Source organism: Ammodytes marinus (assembly GCF_949987685.1).
Source record: "Ammodytes marinus genome assembly, chromosome: 17".
Lineage (NCBI taxonomy): Eukaryota > Metazoa > Chordata > Actinopteri > Uranoscopiformes > Ammodytidae > Ammodytes > Ammodytes marinus.
In genome coordinates, this window is record NC_137221.1 from 8,760,853 (window position 1) to 8,781,613 (window position 20,761).

The 20,761-nt window shown below is 41.8% G+C and overlaps 1 protein-coding gene across 1 annotated transcript in view; it reads left to right on the top strand.

Moving 5' to 3' along the window:
• ext1b (exostosin glycosyltransferase 1b) overlaps window positions 1–20,053 on the top strand; it is a 104,820-nt gene extending 84,767 nt beyond the window's left edge. The window contains exons 6-11 of the mRNA XM_080045599.1: window positions 706–824; window positions 5,270–5,365; window positions 11,401–11,490; window positions 12,960–13,120; window positions 14,451–14,622; window positions 15,686–20,053. Of these exons, the coding sequence (XP_079901725.1) occupies window positions 706–824; window positions 5,270–5,365; window positions 11,401–11,490; window positions 12,960–13,120; window positions 14,451–14,622; window positions 15,686–15,871 (824 nt within the window). The 3' untranslated portion in view covers window positions 15,872–20,053. The remainder of the gene's footprint in view (window positions 1–705; window positions 825–5,269; window positions 5,366–11,400; window positions 11,491–12,959; window positions 13,121–14,450; window positions 14,623–15,685) is intronic.
• Window positions 20,054–20,761: the final 708 nt, after the last annotated feature.

Genomic DNA, 20,761 nt, shown 5'->3' on the forward strand with positions numbered 1-20,761 from the left:
GTGCTTTAGAAAAACTCTGCACACTCTTTAACTTTTTCATTACAAATCACAGGGATAGTTTCCCAAGTTTTATAAAGGCCCAGTACGTATATTTCCTCATTATAGAAGTTACTCAGCTGCGAAAAAGGGAGACTGCTCTATCTATCTATTTATCTCCTCTCGCGCCGTGCTTTGTTGGTTTGGGTGAGATAAGATTTAAATTAGGAAAAAGTTGAACAACCTCTAAGATCTGTCTCGCTCAAAAATGATTATTTCCTTTTTTTTCAGCCTGGGTTACTCTATTCCAACGCCAAGTCAGGAGTGAATTTAAAGTCAGATCAGCACTCAGTCTGTTCATCGGGGTTCCAGATACAGCAGAAGAGTTTCCAAAATGAAATATTCAGTGACCGAGAGATTTGGTATTTCTTTTGCGAAAACACATTAAAGCTTCTGAATATTTTAAAACCGGATCGGAAACGTACATGCCTGATAATTAAAATCTCTCATATTACTGAACTTTCTAACAGACCGGTTTCAAGGAACATCTTTCACTGGAAAAAAGCTATGAAGTTCTCAGTTCTCTTACGGCAGTATTTTCTTCAAAGAGTCCAAATTTACTTTGATGGCTGACAGTTGGCTTTTCATGTTCCAGACAGGGTTTTTTTTTTTTTTGAATTTGCTGAACCGCATTGTTGAGTGACTGTTGTTTTCTCTCTTGTGTTTCAGGTATTAAACCGTACCCCAAGTTCACAGCGGTCATCCATGCCGTCTCCCCTCTGGTGTCCCAGTCCCAGCCCATACTCAAGCTGCTGGTAGCTGTGGCCAAGTCCCAGTACTGTGCACAGGTAAATGAATTATCTTTTCATCTGTGTGTGTGTGTGTGTGTGTGTGTGTGTGTGTGTGTGTGTGTGTGTGTGTGTGTGTGTGTGTGTGTGTGTGTGTGTGTGTGTGTGTGTGTGTGTGTGTGTGTGTGTGTGTGTGTGTGTGTGTGTGTGTGTGTGTGTGTGTGTGTGTGTGTGTGTGTGTGTGTGTCTTTGTGTCTTTCCACTGATCTCCACCTTGCGACTCCCCAAATTGCAGCACATTATGTTTTGCTGTTGCATTTACTAACCGGAGCAACTATACCGCTCATCCTCCATCCTTGGCCTTGTTTGTGTGTGTGTGTGTGTGTGTGTGTGTGTGTGTGTGTGTGTGTGTGTGTGTGTGTGTGTGTGTGTGTGTGTGTGTGTGTGTTAACTGCGGTGTATTGAATTAGAGCTGCAGTTTGTAGAGCTGCTACATCTGTCTCCATGGCAGCGAAACCCCCTTCAGCACAGCTGGAGACGGCATGTATTGATTCCCCTACTTGCTCCTTACCAGCATGGGGAAATGAAATGGAATTTGTTCCCCAATGGCTGCATTTTGTTAGTGTGTGTGTGTGTGGGGGGGGGGGGGGGGGGGGGTGGAGGGGTGAGAGGATGGGTGTGTTCCTTTGTTTGTTTGTTTGGCCAGCGGAGTATATGAGTAAGCAACTTTGTATTTTGTGTAGGAGGGATGTGTTTTTTTCGCGCGAGTGCCTGGCTTGAATGTGCTTGATTGTGTGTTACGTTTGCTATGAGGCAGCGGAATATAGAATGTGAATGTGTGTTTACGTGGGCGGGATTCTCGCACACAAGTGTGAGTATCACATACCTACGTATGTACATTTGGTGCCTGTGGTTGTCCATTTGTGTATCTGTGGACATACAGTTCATGTGAGCGCTTAACATGTTGACTCTTCATATCCCTGTAGTGTGTGGGGCTGGGTGGGATTTTTAAATATTTTGATACTAGTGCAGAAACGATACCTTGGTTCCTGTCCTGATAATAAAACAATACATGGGTTGTCCGATGCAGTTTACTTGGATAAATATTAATCTATTGAATACAAAACTATAACTCTAACATTAATGGATACTGGATTCAAAATCTTACATTATGCAAATGTTTACACCCAAGCCGAGATAATCCTGATGACATCACTATGACGTCATTTATTTTCTCACACTTGAAAAAGCTCCTCCGGATTCATTATACAACAATTTATACAACGGTACCAAAAAAAACGTTCGGAGGTTCGATACCATAGCCCTGCCTCTGTGTTCTTCAAAACCGCACTTCCTGTTAACGAAGCACTTACAGCCCGCTATTCTCAGGAACACTCACTCTCTCTTTAATACCAGCTTGAAGGAGAAAACTCTGCCTTTCTTTTGAGGTTTTTATAGGGGTGCTTTTGTGTTATTTCTTCCACTCTCAGCATGCAGTAAAAGTGGAGAGGGGGGTTGTTGCTGCTGCTTGGCTACGAGCGGATAAGGAAAGGGATATAAATAAATGAATGGAAGTCAGAGAATGAAAGAACGCGGAGGGTGGAGGAGGCTAAATTGGACACGAGAAAAGCTTCCTGCTTTTTGACACACTGGCCTCCCGCTGTGCGTTATGTGTGCTCTCGTGTGCCAATGTGTGTGCACGAGGCGTTTCTTCCACCCGTGCTGCAGATACGTCAACACCATTTTTACTCCTGTCTTATTGTTATACACACACACACACGCACACACACACGCACACACACACACACACACACACACACACAATCACACAGGCATACGTACACAATGCTACCATCAGCACCCTGAGAGGGCTGGTGAGCTGACGGAGACGCCATCTGTGTTTCTAATCTAACAGGAATAGATCACTGTTAGAATGGATTAACGCTTTTCTCAGCGCTGTGTGTGTGTGTGTGTGTGTGTGTGTGTGTGTGTGTGTGTGTGTGTGTGTGTGTGTGTGTGTGTGTGTGTGTGTGTGTGTGTGTGTGTGTGTGTGTGTGTGTGTGTGTGTGTGTGTGTGTGTGTGTGTGTGTGTGTGTGTGTGTGTGTGTGTGTGTGTGTGTGTGTGTGTGTGTGTGTGTGTGTGTGTGTGTGTGTGTGTGTGCACGACTGTGCGTGCGTGCGCAGAGACGTTATACCTGTTGTTATCTCACGATGACAAAAACACTTTCTCGCCCAGATTCAGCCCATCATGACTGATGCTTGTTTTGTTTGCTTTTTCTGTTATCTGTATTGGCTTGTAATGATGAGATAATTTTGCCATTCATCAACAGATGTGTGTCATCTTTTTTTTATTTTTTATTCCCCCCTCCGCTTACACCAACACACACACTCACAGCTGCTGCAGTCACGAAAGCAACACCTTAACACAGACATCCAAATGGCTCCCAGCTCATAATTTGGCAGGTCCAGTCAGGGAGCAGAGTCCTCCCCGGGGGAAGTGAACCGCTGCTGCCTGTGACGTAGTCAATGTCAGGATGATTTGAAACTTTTATTGATCCCTGCAGGGAAATTCTTTTGGTATGTCTCCGTCGGGGACGTCTGAGCACAGTGTCAGCCACCGCTCAGACAGTGAGACACGGATGGATTCATTTACTGACTCATTCAAGGACATTTCCAAAGGGCTCAGATGTTAACGGACCACTGGGGCCTCCATGACTAGGTCTCAGTAATTAGGTCTTAATTCCACAATTTGTAGGGATAAACAACATGCATTAACGTTGGTTGATTTTATTTTTTTTAATTATATAATTTATGCAATAATTAATTAACCTCAAATGTATGAGAAGGTTTGTTTAACCTAGCATAACATAAGCTATACTGTAACATAATAGTATTAACTATACTCTAACTGCTAACTACAATTGCCTCTTTTAATGCAGCAACAAACTCTTTAAATACCAAGTAGGCTTACATAAGTTTTATGCTGACTCCTCTGACCAGTGTGTGAAGTGTGGCTCTCAAGACTCCCTCATACACGCCTTTTGGCATTGTATGAAAGTGAACAAAGGATGGAATGAAATCCAAGAATGGATATCAACCATTTGTAAAACAAAAATGCAGTTCTCAGCTCAGCTGTGCATTTTTCAGAACCCTGAGGGTGTAAGGTACCCTACGGGATGGCTAATTATGTTTTCTTCCCTTGTTTACAAGAAACTAATTTTAAAATACTGGAAAGATGCAGAGGCTCCTACATTAAAGAACTGGAAAGAACTTATGAAATATTATCTGACCATAGAAAAGACATTATCCGAAGACAACAACAAAACAAATCAATTTAATGAAGTATGGAAACACATCTATGAGGCACTATGAGAAATAAAGCTTGTAGCATTGCTGAGAAGGGAGGGGGGAACTACGGTGGAGATCACAGGACATGGATTTTTCTTTTTGTGTGTCTTTAAATGTTGTGTGTGTGTGTGTGTGTGTGTGTGTGTGTGTGTGTGTGTGTGTGTGTGTGTGTGTGTGTGTGTGTGTGTGTGTGTGTGTGTGTGTGTGTGTGTGTGTGTGTGTGTGTGTGTGTGTGTGTGTGTGTGTGTGTGTGTGTGTGTGTGTGTGTGTGTGTGTGTGTGTGTGGTGGGTGTGGGTGTGTGTGTATGCAATAATGAACAACATACACATTTGTCCTTTTTTAATTTTTTTTCTGTCTTTTCTTAGTTTGTATGTATTGTCTGGTGTTGTTGTTTGTTTGTTTGATTATTGTTACAAAAAAAAAGCAAAATAAAAAGAATTATACAAAAAAAAAAAAAATACCAAGTAGGCTACCGCTTCAACATGTTTACGGATCTTTATCTTGACAAAACAGTTGGGTTTAAAGTTGCTAAGCTATGATTGGACAAATGTCATTTGGAGGAGGGGTTTAGCGTAGAAACATATTCTATCTCAAAATAGTTCTACATCAAATTGATGCACCTGGAGATCAGGCTTAGGACATGAGAATGCAATGTGTGTGTAAATGTGTGTTGGGTTGAACAGGAGTCATGTCTTTGCAGTTGTGTATGCGTGTGTAAAGCTAGACAGGAGCCATGTCATGTGTGTGTAAATGTGTGTGTTCCTCATCAAATATTAATGAGGTCTGCCGTCGAAGGACAGTGAAATAGGGACCTTCATGTGTCATTCCCTCATGAAGAAACATCATCTGATTTGAGGCGGACATCATATGGGTTGTCTGTTAAATGCGTTCGGCCACATGTATGTTGTAGCCGGGAATGAAACCTGACAATGTGACGTGATTGGTTACTACAGACCGAATCGTGGAACCATAATTGGAAATGTGTTATCACTTCAGCTGCACTTCTGGCTCTTTAACATTCAATCGGGCCGGTATAAGGTCACATCAGTGTCAATGTTTTAGCAACAAGCTGGGAAAGTGTGCTGCTATTGGTTGAATTCTGATATTAGTGTTATTTGGTGCAGATAATAAGATCTTCCTTGTTTTTTTCTTTTAGATCATTGTCCTGTGGAACTGTGACAAGCCGCTGCCTGCCAAGCACCGCTGGCCTGCCACCTCGGTGCCCGTCATTGTCATTGAAGGAGAGAATAAGGTGAGGAGGATTTCACACTCACTCTCTCACTCACTCACTCCTCTCAGTTACTGTATCTGGGAGGTGCAATCGCCACCATTTCTAATTGATATCATGCATGTTGTCAAACTGTATAACTGCTATAGTAGCCTATCTCTGCACATTTTTACCCAGCGTAAGAGTTTCTTCTGAGGAGATAATGGGTTTCGATTGGTGCTTGCACTGATTCCATTAAAGGACGGCTTGTGTGGTTTTAATTAAAGCTCAGTAATGGGAATAATATACATCGGGGATGTGAGAGGCTAATGCATGTTGTGAGGGAAGATAAGGAGGCAAATAAAGTTCATAGTTTTTTTTGATGTGAGGATCACCAGTCACTAAACAGTTGTTTTTTAAAGTATTTATTGCTATTTTTTTTTCTTGAATCACAAGTAAATGTCGCATTAACTTAAGAAAGTGAGAAAATCTCGGGGGAGAAATAGGTAACAGCTGATTGTTGGGTGACTGAAAGCATGCGGAGAAAACAAGCGACAACATTGATTTAATTGGTTTTAATCTGTTTAGTGACTGGTGATCCTCACATCAATGCTGCCATTTAAAAACCTCATAATTACTAAATCTATATTTAAAATCTATGTTTTGATAATAACAGTCAAAACAGGATAACATAATATAAGAACTTTCTAGTTTTCTCTCCCCCTTCTGTCTCGACACACGCATTTTTTCTTGACTTTTTTTTTTAAGTCGTAATCCACAGCCCTGAGCCATGAGCATGCCTCAGTGGCATTTATTATGACAACCTCATCAGGCTTTTTAACGCTGCAGCTTCTGTTGAAGAGGGGGGTCGCCATGTTTTTCTTGTCCTCCCCGTGACCTTTGCTTGTCTCAGTCAAAGGTCAGACATGGACACACAAGATGATATCTGGCCCCATAGCACTAAACTGACCTTGTTCTCTTTTTTTTTTACCTCATTTTATGAGCTCACGGTTAAGTTTGTGTTTTTTTTTAGAAAGTAAAGGTAACAGGATCTGGTTGCTCATCTGTATTCCATCAGACATGCTCTCCTCCACTCGTTGAGGACTAAACTCCACCTGTCAATCACAGGAAGTGGTGTTCACATCAGTGTCAGTCACCCGGGCGGTATAGGCTGGCTTTATGGTTTACCTCTCTCTCTCCGTGGCTCTGAGTGGTTTCTCCCAAGCTGTCAGTCACAGCGGGGCTGAGTGTGTCGCTGTGTGTCCGTCCGCGAATAGTGACGGACACACACATTCTGCAGTCGTGCGTGTCTGTGTGTGTGTGTGTGTCTGTATCTGTGTGTGTGTGTCTGTGTGTTTGTGTGTGCCAGGCAGCCTGTGGTTTGTTGTGGTTGTGGCGGGGTTCTGTGTTTACCGTGGCGAGCCAAGCTGTGTTCCTTCCACCCCACAGAGGCAGAGAGAGAAATGTTCATCCCTTTTGCCTTTTTTCCTGTCATTCTCTTGCTTATATACTCTCTCTCTCTTTTCTCCTGCTTTTCCTTTTTGTTGCATACTCTCATTGGAATACAAAGGCAGAGGTCATCATGAGTCCAAATTTCACTAATACAAGCCCCCTCCCTCTAATTTTGAAAGTGATCTAGATGTCTCATATATTATTTATACAGTCGACAGTTAATAAAATGTTCTGTAAATTAAAATAATCAAATGTCCAAACATGAAGGCTTAAATTCTGACTCAAAGTCTCTGCACTGCCAAGAATAAAATAAATAAAGGAATAAATTAAAAAGTAAACCCCATAGTGAATTCATTTTTCAAATTATTTGAATAATATTTGAATATATTGAGGCTGAAAAGAAAGAGTCAGACTACAAAGAAACTGAACAATGTTTTTTTTCATATTTAATGAATGAAAAGTTCCCCAAAGGTTTGTAAAAAAGACAAGTGAAAGTTTGCTCGAAAACTAGTTCCCAGCTGTTTTAAGAAATTATTTAGTTATGACCTATTTTTAGGGATTTTTTTTGTATGGTTGGGGTTCGGGGACACAGACGTGGTAGCATTGTTAGATTTAGTATTTTCATTGGGATTTGTAAAATTACATCCATTTTCCTCTTTTAACACTTTTCCCTCTGTCATCCTCCCTGTTTCTATGGCACATTGGCCAAAGAAAGCTGGTTTATGGCTGTAGATTTAAGCTGTGTGAGAATCCCAGCAGTGCTTAATATGGTTTCCACACTCTGGCAGTCTCTCTCTCTTTCCTGTGCTGCTGTCCTTCACAGGAGAGGTGAAGTGCTGGAGGCAGATTCCTGCTGTAACAGCTCACATTCCTGGAGAGCATCAGGACGCCCTGGGCTAATGTGTCGCACTTCTAACATTACAAACCATCTGGGGGCTTGGAAACACCAGCCTCTCATCCTCTGCTTTCTCCCTTTGTCTATTTGTTTTACCCAATCTCTTTCTTGCTCTCTCTTTTTCGCTATTTTTCTCACTGTCACCCACTTGTTTTAGTGTTCCATTTGCAACTCTGTGTAACCAACCCAGTCTCCGAGTGAAATATGTACAAATAGCTACCACAGGGCAAAATGTAGTATTTTAACAAAAACTGCCTTGAAATTGTGAGGTATTTACGTTTTTCTACCCGCCCCTATTTATTTCTAATGGACAGCATACATACATGTCACGTGACTTTCAAGTTTCTCTCTGTGAAAACTAAAAACACACCATTTATTCCCCAAATTATACATTTTAGGATAGGTTCGCTATCATATGTGTTTACGATAATATTTCTAGCGAAAGATGCATTTTACTTTCATCATCTTCACTTGGTGAATGTGTATGATATTTATTAGTTTGAGAGTTATTATGAAGAATATTCCAGGTATCGCCAGAAAAATTAAACATTTGGTGGCTTATGGACCTTACTATCGCTGAAACCAGCAGCAGTTGTCTCTGGCACGTTCTGCTGAAAACTAAAAAGTGGGGAAAAAACAAGCAGACGGGATTGTTTTCTTTCCCTCCACTTGCCCGCAGGAAATAACGCCAGCAATGACACTAGAAATGAGAGGGAAGGTGTTGCTCTCCTCTTTTCCTCTCAACTCTCATTTTCACTCTCTCTCTCTTTCTCTCCGTCTGTAAATACAACTGTCACTCACACGCCTCAAACTTTCGAGCGCTGCTGTTGTTGCGTCTGGAGGGTTTTTCTGAGAGACGGGGAGTAGACGGCACTTGACCGCTGACACCTGGCGCCCACAGCGCTGTCGAGGCTCAGCTGTGTGAGGCGGCAGTGGAAGGAAATGGTGATGTGTAAATATAAAAATGAAGCTCTGGAATTTCATGTATTTGACTTTATTTTCTGATGAACAAACAGTGCTACAGGACATGTGAAAGCAGTCTTGAATTTAAAACAGTATTAAGATCATATGTTGTTGACTGAGGTAGATATTTGCTTGTACTGCCTTTTTTTCTTGATTAGTCTTTATTTGTCATTATTTCTCTTGTAAAAGCTTTGTTTAACTTATTACATTGCCTATGGACAGTTTTGGACATCACTACATCACTAAGTAAATCCAATAACTATACATTTCCTTTATCCATGGATTAGAACAGATTAAGTGCTGAAACAATGAATCGAACTCCAGACATTTTTATTTCCCTTCTTTTTCAATCCACATTGGTGCAGGCAGCGTTGTTTTTAAACAGCCTACAGAGTTTCAGGGACATTTTTTTAATACGTAATCGATTCATAATTGCAAAAAAATACATGTTTGATCTATAGCCATAGTCTGCCGCAACCATATCTATCACACTTAAGACAATCATGCCGCCAATACATTCTTAAGATGCTTTGATCAGTTATTAATGCTGTTCTTGTCTCATGTTTGTGACTCGACTCCTCTTGACTTCCCCTTTTGATTCGATGTAACAGTAATATGAAAAGCTATGATTCGGAGACATCGCCCGGGTCATTGGGAAATTGTGTCTGGCAATTCTCAGTATTTCATGACATTGTGTGCATGGTTGATTTATAATAAAAGCGGTCATTAGTCGCAGCACTAGAGAGGATAATGGGCTCTGCACAGCTTGACAAAGGAGCAGTGTATCCTTTGCATTTTCTCTCTGTGTCGGTTGCTTGGCCCTCAGCTGTAGGAGTGATGAAGACCTGTTGAGAGTGAGGTCACTCCGCTGGAGCGCAGCAAGGCAGAGACAATGCCAGGTGTTTATGGAGAGAAGGGGGCCAACACTGACTGTTCTTAATGTAATGGCTTTTTCACTGCAGATGGTGTTTTATTATAAAAAAGGTGTTCTTATTTAAAGGCCTGACCTTCGGGGGCTGCACGCTGAATAACTGAGTAACTGAATCACCGCGCTTTCAAGGCTGTTGGTGTCTTTGTGTGTCCGCCATTAAAAGCGATGCATCGGTGAGCTGTTTGTGGGTTTTGCGTGGGAGGTTGATTGAGACAGAGAGAGCAGCACACACATCCAGTTTACAAAAGCGCACACTCGCAACCCTCGACGAGAAAATGCTTCTTTCCCTCATCCGAGAGCTTTTCATCACAGCAACAGACCAAAGGCTATCCCCGTCTAAATATCCTCGAGATGTTGATGTTTGCGGCCGGCCGCCATCACTCACTCTGCTTCCAGTATAGATATTCAAGGACCCCATCGTTTGTTACACAGTTTGCTTTCATTTGCCGTTTTAAAAATATACACACACATTCAGTTCTCCAAAGTGGAGAGGAGAGGTAAATTTGTGCCATATGCGGGGCACATGACTCACGCTGTGTGTGTGTGTGTGTGTGTGTGTGTGTGTGTGTGTGTGTGTGTGTGTGTGTGTGTGTGTGTGTGTCTGCCAGCGTTTATGTGTCGCTATTGATTTAGAAGAGAAAGACGACCCTGCAGCAGTAATGGAAACTTGTATCAGCACTCTATCACTGTTGAAAACAATGGGGCGCAGCATGCAGTAAAGCGTAAGGATATTGGCTTTTCTCTTCTTCTCTGTGCGCTGCAGTTTGTTAATGTCGTGGCTTTGTCGTTCCCCTTCTGGATCCCTTCATGAATTTGTATGGAATCATTAAAAATGTATGCGCTGGATATTGGAAGCGAAAAAGGCCTATTTTTTCATTCTAAAATGTATCTCAAGTCGATGCTATAGATTTCAAAGTCAGGAGCTTTTGGCCGACAAGTCAGGTCGGCTTGGCTCATCCATAAAACAGCCATAATCAATATTTTATATGAACAATTGATCGCATGACTTCTTGTATGTGAAAGGCCTATGTTATTATTGATGAACCCACATGAGGGATTACCATCAGACTCTGTAGTTAATCTCAGTTCTACATGGCATTTTAATTGCCTTTCGGCTCGTTTTTTAGATTTGTTATGGCCACTGAAAGAAAAAGGGGAAAGAAAACAGACAAAGTTGGAGACTGACATAGCATAGAATTCAACAGTTAAATAGAGAGATATTACCATATGGAGATGGTGGAGACCAAAGACAGAGCTAAAAGAGATAGAATATTGGATGATGTTGCACATAGGCAACTGTTTTTACAACTTGTTTCTGCTGCCCACAGGTGGCCAAAGAGAGATTCACTTCTCTTTCACTTCTTTTTTTTCATCTAAATATTTTTCGTGAGCAACTTGAGTCAACATAAAAAATGGAATATGTTTGTCTTTTTATCTTCAAGAATGAAACCATTCCCAGATGTCTTTTTTATTTAACGTAATATCCGATGTTTGGAACAAAACCGTCAAAACAACTGGTCATGGTTTCAGATAACACCGAGCCGTTTTGTGAAAACACATTCACAATGTTATTTGCAAAATGATGCAGTTTAATGAAAAAAAGGGGACAACGTGTACAAGATACCCATCCTCTGACTTAAAAGGTTTTCTCTTTTTTTTACCCCCTTTTTTCCACGCAGCTTTCACATCTACATTTGCTCGTTCAGCCGTCAAATTGTGTTCCAGGCAAGCAAATAATCACAAATGAATGCCGTTTTTGTGGAGGGGAATCCAACTGATCTCGTTCTAATGATGCGTGTTTTTTATTAACCCCTTTGTTCTCTGTGTTTCCCTGTGCAGGTGATGAGCAGTCGCTTCTTGCCCTACGAGACCATAGTGACCGATGCTGTCCTAAGCCTGGACGAAGACACAGTGTTGTCCACCACGGAGGTATGAATGAAAAAGAGTAGAATAAAAAAAGTGTTATCTCTCTCTCTCTTTCTTTCTCCCTCTTCTTTTTCTCAATAGTCTGCTCCTCTTGAGAAAAAAACTAAGTTTAAAAACTCCCAAATGCAACTCTCTGATTAAAATATCTCTCGAAGTTTTGTCTCTCTTTCCGATGGCCCCCTGGCGTTACCAAGTTATCACTCTGCAATTCAGTTCTTAAATCCTCCAAACTCCTCTCAAGTTTTAGTCCAAGTGCTTTACTTTTTCCCCTCATCTTGTTTGCATTTATTTCTCTCTATCCTGTTCTTTCCATCCTCTACCTCATGTTTTGGCACCTGTAATGGCACTGCACCTCCCAAAATCCCCTCTATATTAAATATGAGAGCAGCACTGTTCTGTTCTAGGGGCATTTTTTTTTTGTTCCACATGCTGTCAGGGACTGTTTCTGTTTTTTCCCGGGGACACGTTTTGGCGCGGCACCATGGGAAGCCAGATGCTGCTTTGAAGGAGTGCAGAATTAGATCTCATAAATGCTGTTTGTGCAAAAGGATCAAGATGGTAAGGCAAGAGCTGGTATTGAAGGGAAAATCCAGACCCCTTAGACAAAAGAAGAAAAAAAAGAGAAATGGACCCATGTGTCTCCCATGAAAACAGTTGGATCGTGAACGCAAAACAATAAATTTAAAGCCTGGGGAAAAATCGATGTTAGGGTGAGTTAAAAAAAAAGAAGAAAATGCTGTCACAGATTTCCGTGTAACAGTCTCCACATTTATCTGCCCTTTTTTTATTCAAAAGACCCTTCACAAATAACAATGCTTACTTGTTACTCTTTGTGTCCTTCAGGAGGATTTTCCTTGGGTTTTTTTTAAGGTCCAACATGCCCATTTTTTTCCCCAGCAATACATCCTTTTGATATGAGTCATGTGGACAAACTCATTCAACCATCCAACCATTGTTTTTCCTTGTGACTGTGTTTTAGTCGTTCAGCTACCTTTCTCTTGCACTGAAAACAAGAGAAAAAGAGTCAGAGCTCTACTTTTCCTTTCGGGACTTTTTTCTGTTTACACCTTGATGATAGAAGTGGCCGACCCTCGGGCTACTAACTAAATTAGTCAATTCACTGAATCAAAATAGTGATTTGAATATGGATTAATTGATTTAGAAACTGCTTTCATTGCTTATAGGTTTGGCTTCGGTTTAGGTGGTTAAATGTCCTGTGTCATAATAAATCATAATCTATGGGTGTTGGTGGTGTAGTGGTTAGAGCGCCTGCCCATTGAGGCTCAGTCCTCAGTAGCAGCTGACCACAGGTTAGAATCCGGCCCGTGGTCATTCTCTGCATGTCATTCCCCTCTCTGCCCCATTTCACCTCTGCCTCTCCAAACTGTCTAATAAAGCATAAAAAGGCAAAAAAAAAAAAATCCTCTTTAAAAAAAAAAATAATATAATAATCTATGTCTCTGTCCTTTCAGGTGGACTTTGCCTTCACCGTGTGGCAGAGTTTTCCGGAGCGCATCGTGGGCTACCCCGCTCGCAGCCACTTCTGGGACAGCAACAAGGAGCGCTGGGGCTACACGTCCAAATGGACCAACGATTACTCCATGGTGCTCACCGGGGCTGCTATCTACCACAGGTAACGGCACAGACACCCATTGTTGTCTTTTTCTGATCTCTTAAAAAGGCCCCAGTTCCTTGTAGCCTACAGCTCTTTTACCTTCTGTGGGAATGGGAGTAGGATCTCACTCTTTGGCTCTGATCTGCCGTCTTTCTTTCATGCGCATTTTTACTTCTGTTCCTGCTTCTGTTGTACCACAGCCTTGCTCTACTGTGCAATCCCTCTCCAGTGTTCCCTTGCCTTTTTTGGTTTTTTGATACAAGACTTTGATGCCACGATCTGTAGATTATGAAAGTAAGGTGTGATGTTCAGTAGTAGCACAGCCTCAGGAAAACACTGTTTTGACACCGGGTTATGTTTTATCCCAAAAAATGTCAATTTGTGTCTTGCTACACCGCGTTTCATAGCCCCTGCATTTAGTCATACGGCAGTCACCCTGTCAGATTTAATACAGCCTCACTCAGCGGTGATGGGAGCAGGCCATTAAACTGAAGTCAGCCAATCACGGCAGCCCCAAAACGCCTAATCGCTTTCAATAAGTCGGCCGTTCAATCCGCCCAGGAACTTTGAGAGCAAATCATTGTGTTGATGAGTTCCACCCAAAGGCTTTTCAACCCCCGGGAGCGTAAAGGTGACATGCGCTACTCTTCAGCCATCGTTAAAGCTTTTAAATTGGGGTATATTAGATTAGATTAATTCACCTTCACAGTATGGCGTTTGTCAGGCATCAATCCAAAAACAATCCCCTGAAGTTTTTGGGAACGTATTCAGCACTGTCCGCAGACACCGTAGTAAATGGGATCGGACAACATGACTTTTTTTTAGTCATAGATGTACAATTTTGATAATGTTTTGAAAAGAAGCCATGCAGACAATGGAACAATGGAAATGTCACCCCTCAGTCTGTTTCATTGTCAATTTAAATGCTCTCACCTTAGTTTAGTTTTACTTTTAACCCATGTGCCGTTAGTTTTACACCCTTGCCCAGAAATACACACAAAATGTGTCTTTAAGTGTTCGATGTATGAGCCTTGACACCTCTGCCAGCATTTCTGAGATTAAACACTTTCTTGAATGCCCATAAAGACAAAAAACTTGTTAGAATTGATTTATTGTATCCACTTGGGGACAGTGTTTCTGGCCACCTCTTTGGTGCTTAGCAGGTCGTGTACTCTGTGAGACCTGTGAGAGTGAACCAAAATGGACAGTCAGAAACAATTGCTCTGATTGAAACTTTAAAGCTCATATTATCAATAAAACATGATGTAGATTATAGCTAGTTTTCAGTTATCTCAAGTAAAAGTCTCACTTCATTAAAATGTTTGTGACTTTGTGTCATCTCCTGCAGGTATTACCATCACCTGTACACCAACTACTTGCCCACTAGTCTGAAGAGCATGGTGGACCAGCTGGCCAACTGTGAGGACATCCTCATGAACTTCCTGGTCTCTGCTGTCACCAAGCTGCCGCCCATCAAGGTCACACAGAAGAAACAGTACAAGGAGACCATGATGGGACAGGTACCAGTGCATTCAAACTCTTTCTTTTTTAATTAGAGATAATAGTAATTATACTTACTCCTTAGAGCTTTTAGAAACAGATGTTTCACCAAAACAGGCAAGCTGCCATGTTGAGTGAACTGATTTGCATTTGAAGAGAAACTCATTACAGAGAATGATTGAACTAGTAACCGTCTTACAACCTTGGACTTGAAACAGAGATACAATATTATATAATCCACTTTGATTTTGTTCTCCTTTTTTGGTGTGTGATTGTGTGTGTGGGGGGAGAGAGGGAGGAGGGGGGGGCGTTGCTGCTTTATGAACGGCATGAATTATTTTGCTTAAAATGATTTGGTACGACCCACGGGTAAACAGGACAAGTCACTTACAGCTGAGACACAAAAGCGCAGAAAAGGAGCTGTGTTGTTGTTGTTGTTGTTTTTTTTTTTATTATTCCCTACGTCATCTCGCCTCGTCCTCTTCCAAATATAGAATATGTTCCAACTCATGATTTATTGAGGAACTTGAAATGTCAGTCAGTCCTTCAGTAATGCTTTTCTCTTGTCACAGTGTCTGGAGTAGGTTGAACGAAAGAATGCAGATTATTGTTATTGTCAAGTCTCATTCTTGTTTTTGAGAATTTTTTTAATCAAAAGCATTGGTTTGTGTACTCCCACATTCAAACAAGAAGAGCCCAAATATATTATTCCATTTAAGTTTATTACATTACTTTTTTATGTGGATCTGAAGTAGTTCAACTTTGGTGTAAATATTTGTTTTATTCAACTGAATCTTAAGGTTGTTTTTTAGTAGATCAAACTCATTACTTTGAGCTAATTATGTCACCTGTTGATCCACTACTTTAGCATAATATTTCAACTTTTTATCCATCCTTTTTTTGGGTAATTAATTATTTCATTTGTTAATCTTTCTAGTTGAAGTGATACAAGATTAGCCACCCACAAATGTGGAATTATAAAAACCTGAATTTCCATTTTTTCTTCTTCTTAGTTTTCAAATATGAACCACTGTGATTAATATACATGTTCCTCCCTCTTCCTTCTTCTCCATTCACCACCAGTCTTCGCGGGCATCTCGCTGGGCCGACCCGGACCACTTTGCCCAGCGGCAGACCTGCATGAACAAGTTCGCCAGCTGGTTTGGCGCCATGCCTCTGGTCCACTCCCAGATGAGGCTGGACCCCGTGCTCTTCAAGGACCAGGTGTCCATCCTCCGCAAGAAGTACAGGGACATCGAGAGGCTCTGACAGGACCCCACGCAGGGGGAGGCCAGCGAGAGAGAGACTCAGTGGAGAGACGGAGGAGCGCCCGCACTACAGCCGCATGGACAGGCAGCGGCACGGCTAATCCGTCTAACACTGCAGCACATTGCCAATGACCATAGCGCCACCACTGCTACCCCTGCTGCTGCCAGGGACCTGACGTGGAAATGGACGAATAGGAACCAAGCAGATGGTGTTTGGATATGAACAATAAAAAACACAAATATAAAACTGCAAACACAGTTAAGGAGGAGGAGTACACAAACTGACAGACATGCCAAACAGTACTGTATGTCTTTTGCAAAATGTGCAAACACAAGCAGCGCACACTACTGACCACGAGAACTCTCGGATAGAATATTTTTTTGTACAACGTGAACAAAGGACGGCATTGACTTTTTCCTGCTCTCTCGGCACACTCGGGCAGGACGGTAGAAGAGGGAAGGTGTTCTTAAAACCTGGCAACTCCCACCCCGCCGTAAAAATGCTTCTGGTCCCTTCCCTATAGCAAATCTCTCTGCATTCTGCATCAGGACGCAATACTGGACTCACTACCAAGCCCCCCCTCCCTGCTTTATAGCCCAGGAAACCCCCTTGTTATTCAGTTGATTTGATTTCTGTACAAATCAGCACTATGTTATCACTGTTGACCCCTTCTCTTCTCTCCGAGAGGTTAGAAATTTAGGGCGTCATCGGTTTAATATTTTAGTTCTCGAGGCAGAAAAGATAAACAAGCCTGTCCCGACATGTTATTACAGTGGCCTGACAAGGTTTTTATAGCAAAGCAGACATTATTTCCTGAAAATCTTGGCTATCGACACAAATGCTGGAGCCTGGAGTCTGAAAACATCCCGTCTGTCTGCTCCTCAGCTCACTTCTTGGTGTGCTGATGTGGATTTTAGAATGGTCTATCTGCTTCCCCTGTTATCGCCCAGATAAGTTAGAAAAACATCTCGTTTCATATCCCATTTTCCTCTCATACGCCGCCGCGCCACTTGTATTTTTCTCATCTTATTTTTTTCCACCAACTTTCATCATCTTTTTATTTGCCCCTTCAAACTCTCTACACTTTCACGCTTGTGTGTGTGCGTGTGTGCGTTCATGTCGTGTGCACAGAGCCTTGAAAAGTTGGCTCATCCAGCCATAAGCTCAAGCGGAGAACATTTTCCCTCCGAAATGAACATTTCTGGATGAAATGGAGCAGAACGTTGCATTCTAACCCAAACTCGTTTTCACCCATTTATTCCTTTACTGCACGGCCTCCCCTTACAGGGGGAAATGGAATAACATCTCAAACCGTAGCTGGTCTTTAGTGACCCAATCGTCATTTCACAGGAGCGCTTGCAGTGTAATCAGTGCCATAGTAGAGACATGGGGGTCTGCCTTTTAAAATGGTGTATTGCACATCACGTTGCCTACATCACTTTTAAGATGCCTAGGTGTTCTCGCATTGAAATATTTTAGTCGTCAGTCTGATGTTAGCCATGATTTTTTTTTCCATGACATATCAGAGGGAGCCATTAAATTAACAAAGGATTTTCAACCACCATTTGTCAGGCAGAGATATAATTTTTAAAAAAAAGATAATTTGTTGCTTCATTTTGGTTAACCTGTTTCATCCAGAGAGGTGATTTATTTCTAGGGGACAAAAACACACTAACATTATGCACAATTGTGTTGTGAAAGCAGTGACCCACAAACATGACCTGCTAGCCAAAGCTGGGAGGACCGTTTTTTTGTCCGTTACTTACAACAGCTGCGTGACATTTTGCACCTTAAACCCCCTATTTGGTATTTGGATAACCAGATCAGAACAAAGCTCAGATAATATTCTATCCCGAACTCTTAATTGATCAAACAAATGGTCGGCTCGTCGCACACTGTCATTAGGTCTGAATGCGACTGAGAGAATAGGCGCCCCACTCTAACCATTTTTGTTTTGTAGACACTTGAATGAAAGCAGCGTGCTTTTAGTGGCCTTTCTGTCAGGCAGGCATTCAGCATGATGTCTTAGCCAAAGCTGTTCAGTGTGTGTGTGTGTGTGTGTGTGTGTGTGTGCCTGTCTGTGTGTGCATGGGTGTCTCTGTGGGTGTGTGCGTGGGTGTTTGTCTTTGTCTTTGTGTCTGTGTGTGTTAATCAGTAGCTGTCATCACCATCGCCAATATCAGTGTCCCACATTCAATCACTGTTTCACTTTGAGGTTTCATTTCATTGATTTGTCTCCATTTCGTTCTAGTGTGTGTAAAATGTATCGCAAATGCCTTTCGCATCATCACCAATGTTCATGCTACAAAGTTTCCTAGCCAAACTCTACACCACAACAAAGCTATACTCTGTTTTCAGCATTTCATATCAAACCTGGCAACACTGTCATGTTTCTTCTTTTATTTTTTTTCTTCCTCTCTCATCACATCTTTGTTTTGAATATAATGTTTGTATTTACATTCTGGGGACTTTTATAGTTTGGAGTGACGTTTTGTTTGCCAGGAAGAGATTTCCGATCCGTTTCATGTGGAGTCACGGCGGCAAATGTTCACTCAGTCTATTCTACAGCAAGGGGTTCTGGGAAAAAAAAAAGACTCGATCCTTGCTTGGTCTGCATCTGGTCCCCATTTCATCTACACAGAATCATATTGTTTGAATCCATATCGAAGCTTTTTTTTTTATGTCTTATCATTTGAAACACTGTTGTTGATCATCTCAAGAGAAGTGCGTCCCCCCCCCCCCCACCACCACCACCACCTCCCCCAACCTCCCCTAGCTTTGCAGATATTTCACAAACAAAAAAAAATACCACACCAACCCATTTCAAATCCCCGCGACTCTCAGCACTGTACATAGGCATATATTTATTTTTTGAAAAGAAACAAAGAAAGACTGTGTACGATTTGAGAGACGACGCGGCGAGAACTTAAAAAAGACTGATCCTGCATCGCTGAGGGGAGTTAATGGTATTTATTCAGTTTATTTTCGACACAGCCGTGCACATTAATCCACAAGGATGCCGATACGCAGCTCGTATTATGTTTCACTCTGCAGTGGTTTTACCCAGGGAAACATATATCATGCTCCTTCTCTTACATATTTCCCCACCCCACCAAGAGAGAGAGAGAGATATATATAACATTTCCAAAGTCGAGAAGTAGAGAGAGTTTTAACTGTAACATATTGCATACACCACTGATCTAGAATTGGATTTGCTCTGCACCATCCTGGCTCTCTGTGGGAGTCAAATTGCAAAAGTCCCCAATAAAGATCAGGCCAACTGAAACATGGGAAATAATAAGCAGCTGGGTTGCACTGCACCAGATGGAAACATTTTCAGATTCTGCCGCAACTTCTCTCCCCTCACTCGTTACAGTAAAGGGTAAGAGGCTGCGACAAAGTTGAGTTTAAAAATCGACCCATTTCCAAAGCTTGGTTTCAAGTCAGATGACTTTCAGTTGGCAGCAGGCCTACAGTATGGTAATATCACAGAGTCCATATCCCCGGTCTAGAGTGTGATCAATGCGATTTAGGGTCACCAAGGGAAACCTCTGTTATTTTGATCAGGAGGGAACATTATGCAAGTAATGGTTGTGTGTGCTTCGGGCAAGATTGGAAGGATGTTTACCCACAATGTGCCAGGCAGTTTGGTGTTTATATAGGCGGCAGTGTTTGTTTGTGAGTGTGCTGGAAACTTGTCTGTTCTTGATTTGTGCCTTTTTATCAACATGCAAGCTCTTGACATGCCCAGCACTGTCTGTCCCAGACTTGTTATTTCCAGTTTGTTTTTGGGCAGCGACGGCACCACACGCAGGGAAACGGGGCCTGCCTTTCATACACTGGATGAGTCACAGCTCCCATTCTCTTTATTATTATTACCATTATGATAACGCCCTGTTTTCATCTGTGTTCGGACACTGTTGCCAAGGTGACAACGTATGACCACTTCCTGTTTTTTTGGGGGGGATTATTTATCAGTGATTGGCTGCAACCGCGTTAACCAATCAGCAGTGCCACAGTATCTGTTGATCCAGAAAGGACTCTGTCAAGCCCAGCTGTCCTGATGCCTTTTTCCCCCTTCCTCCTACCTTGTAATTAACAGAAGACTTTTATAGAGGTCACAAATGAAATAGATAAATGCCAATTTTGTAAGAATGATTTATAAAAAAATAAATAAACTCATATTTGATGATAACTGCATCTCCTTGTGTCATTTTTTTTAAATAACAGGCTGTGCTTTAATGTTTTGCTTTTGAAACAAACCGAGAGACTTTTTTGATTTTGTTTATTCTATCTGGTGCAAGGTCATGTTGAAGCAGTCGTGTGCTCAAACAACCGTATCGGCATTTGTCACGGATCAGGTCAACCGTGTTTGAATAAAAGTTGCAGCGTGTGAGACAGCATCTCGAAACCACTCAATCTAGACAAGCCGTCGTGGGCACACTAGTTTGGATTAAATGCCAGTTCAAGGGATTTGTCTAAGATGTCAAAACAAATAGGCAGGAAACACTGGAAGAAAAGTTCTTTAACATATATTAGACTACTAGACTGAAACATCAAGTTTTTGGGCCGCAGTTTGTCAAAGGCAGAAATAATGGACATGTTTGCACAATTTGCACAGCAAATTCTAAAATGACACATCATCAACTTTCGTGTCACTATCACTCTCTTGCCTTCATCCACTGTTTAAGGCCAAGTTGAAGTACATGAGACCGATTTAGGGAAAGTAAATAGTATACCCTAAAAAGTACATTAAAAAGACATTGGGAAGGAATTGACTCAATGTTTCATGTAACAGTGTCTCAGGGTGATTTTTTGTTCTCCTGTATAATAAAGCTATAACAAACATGATAAGTGGATATGCCCACAACAGGCCTGAGGGCTGGTGTC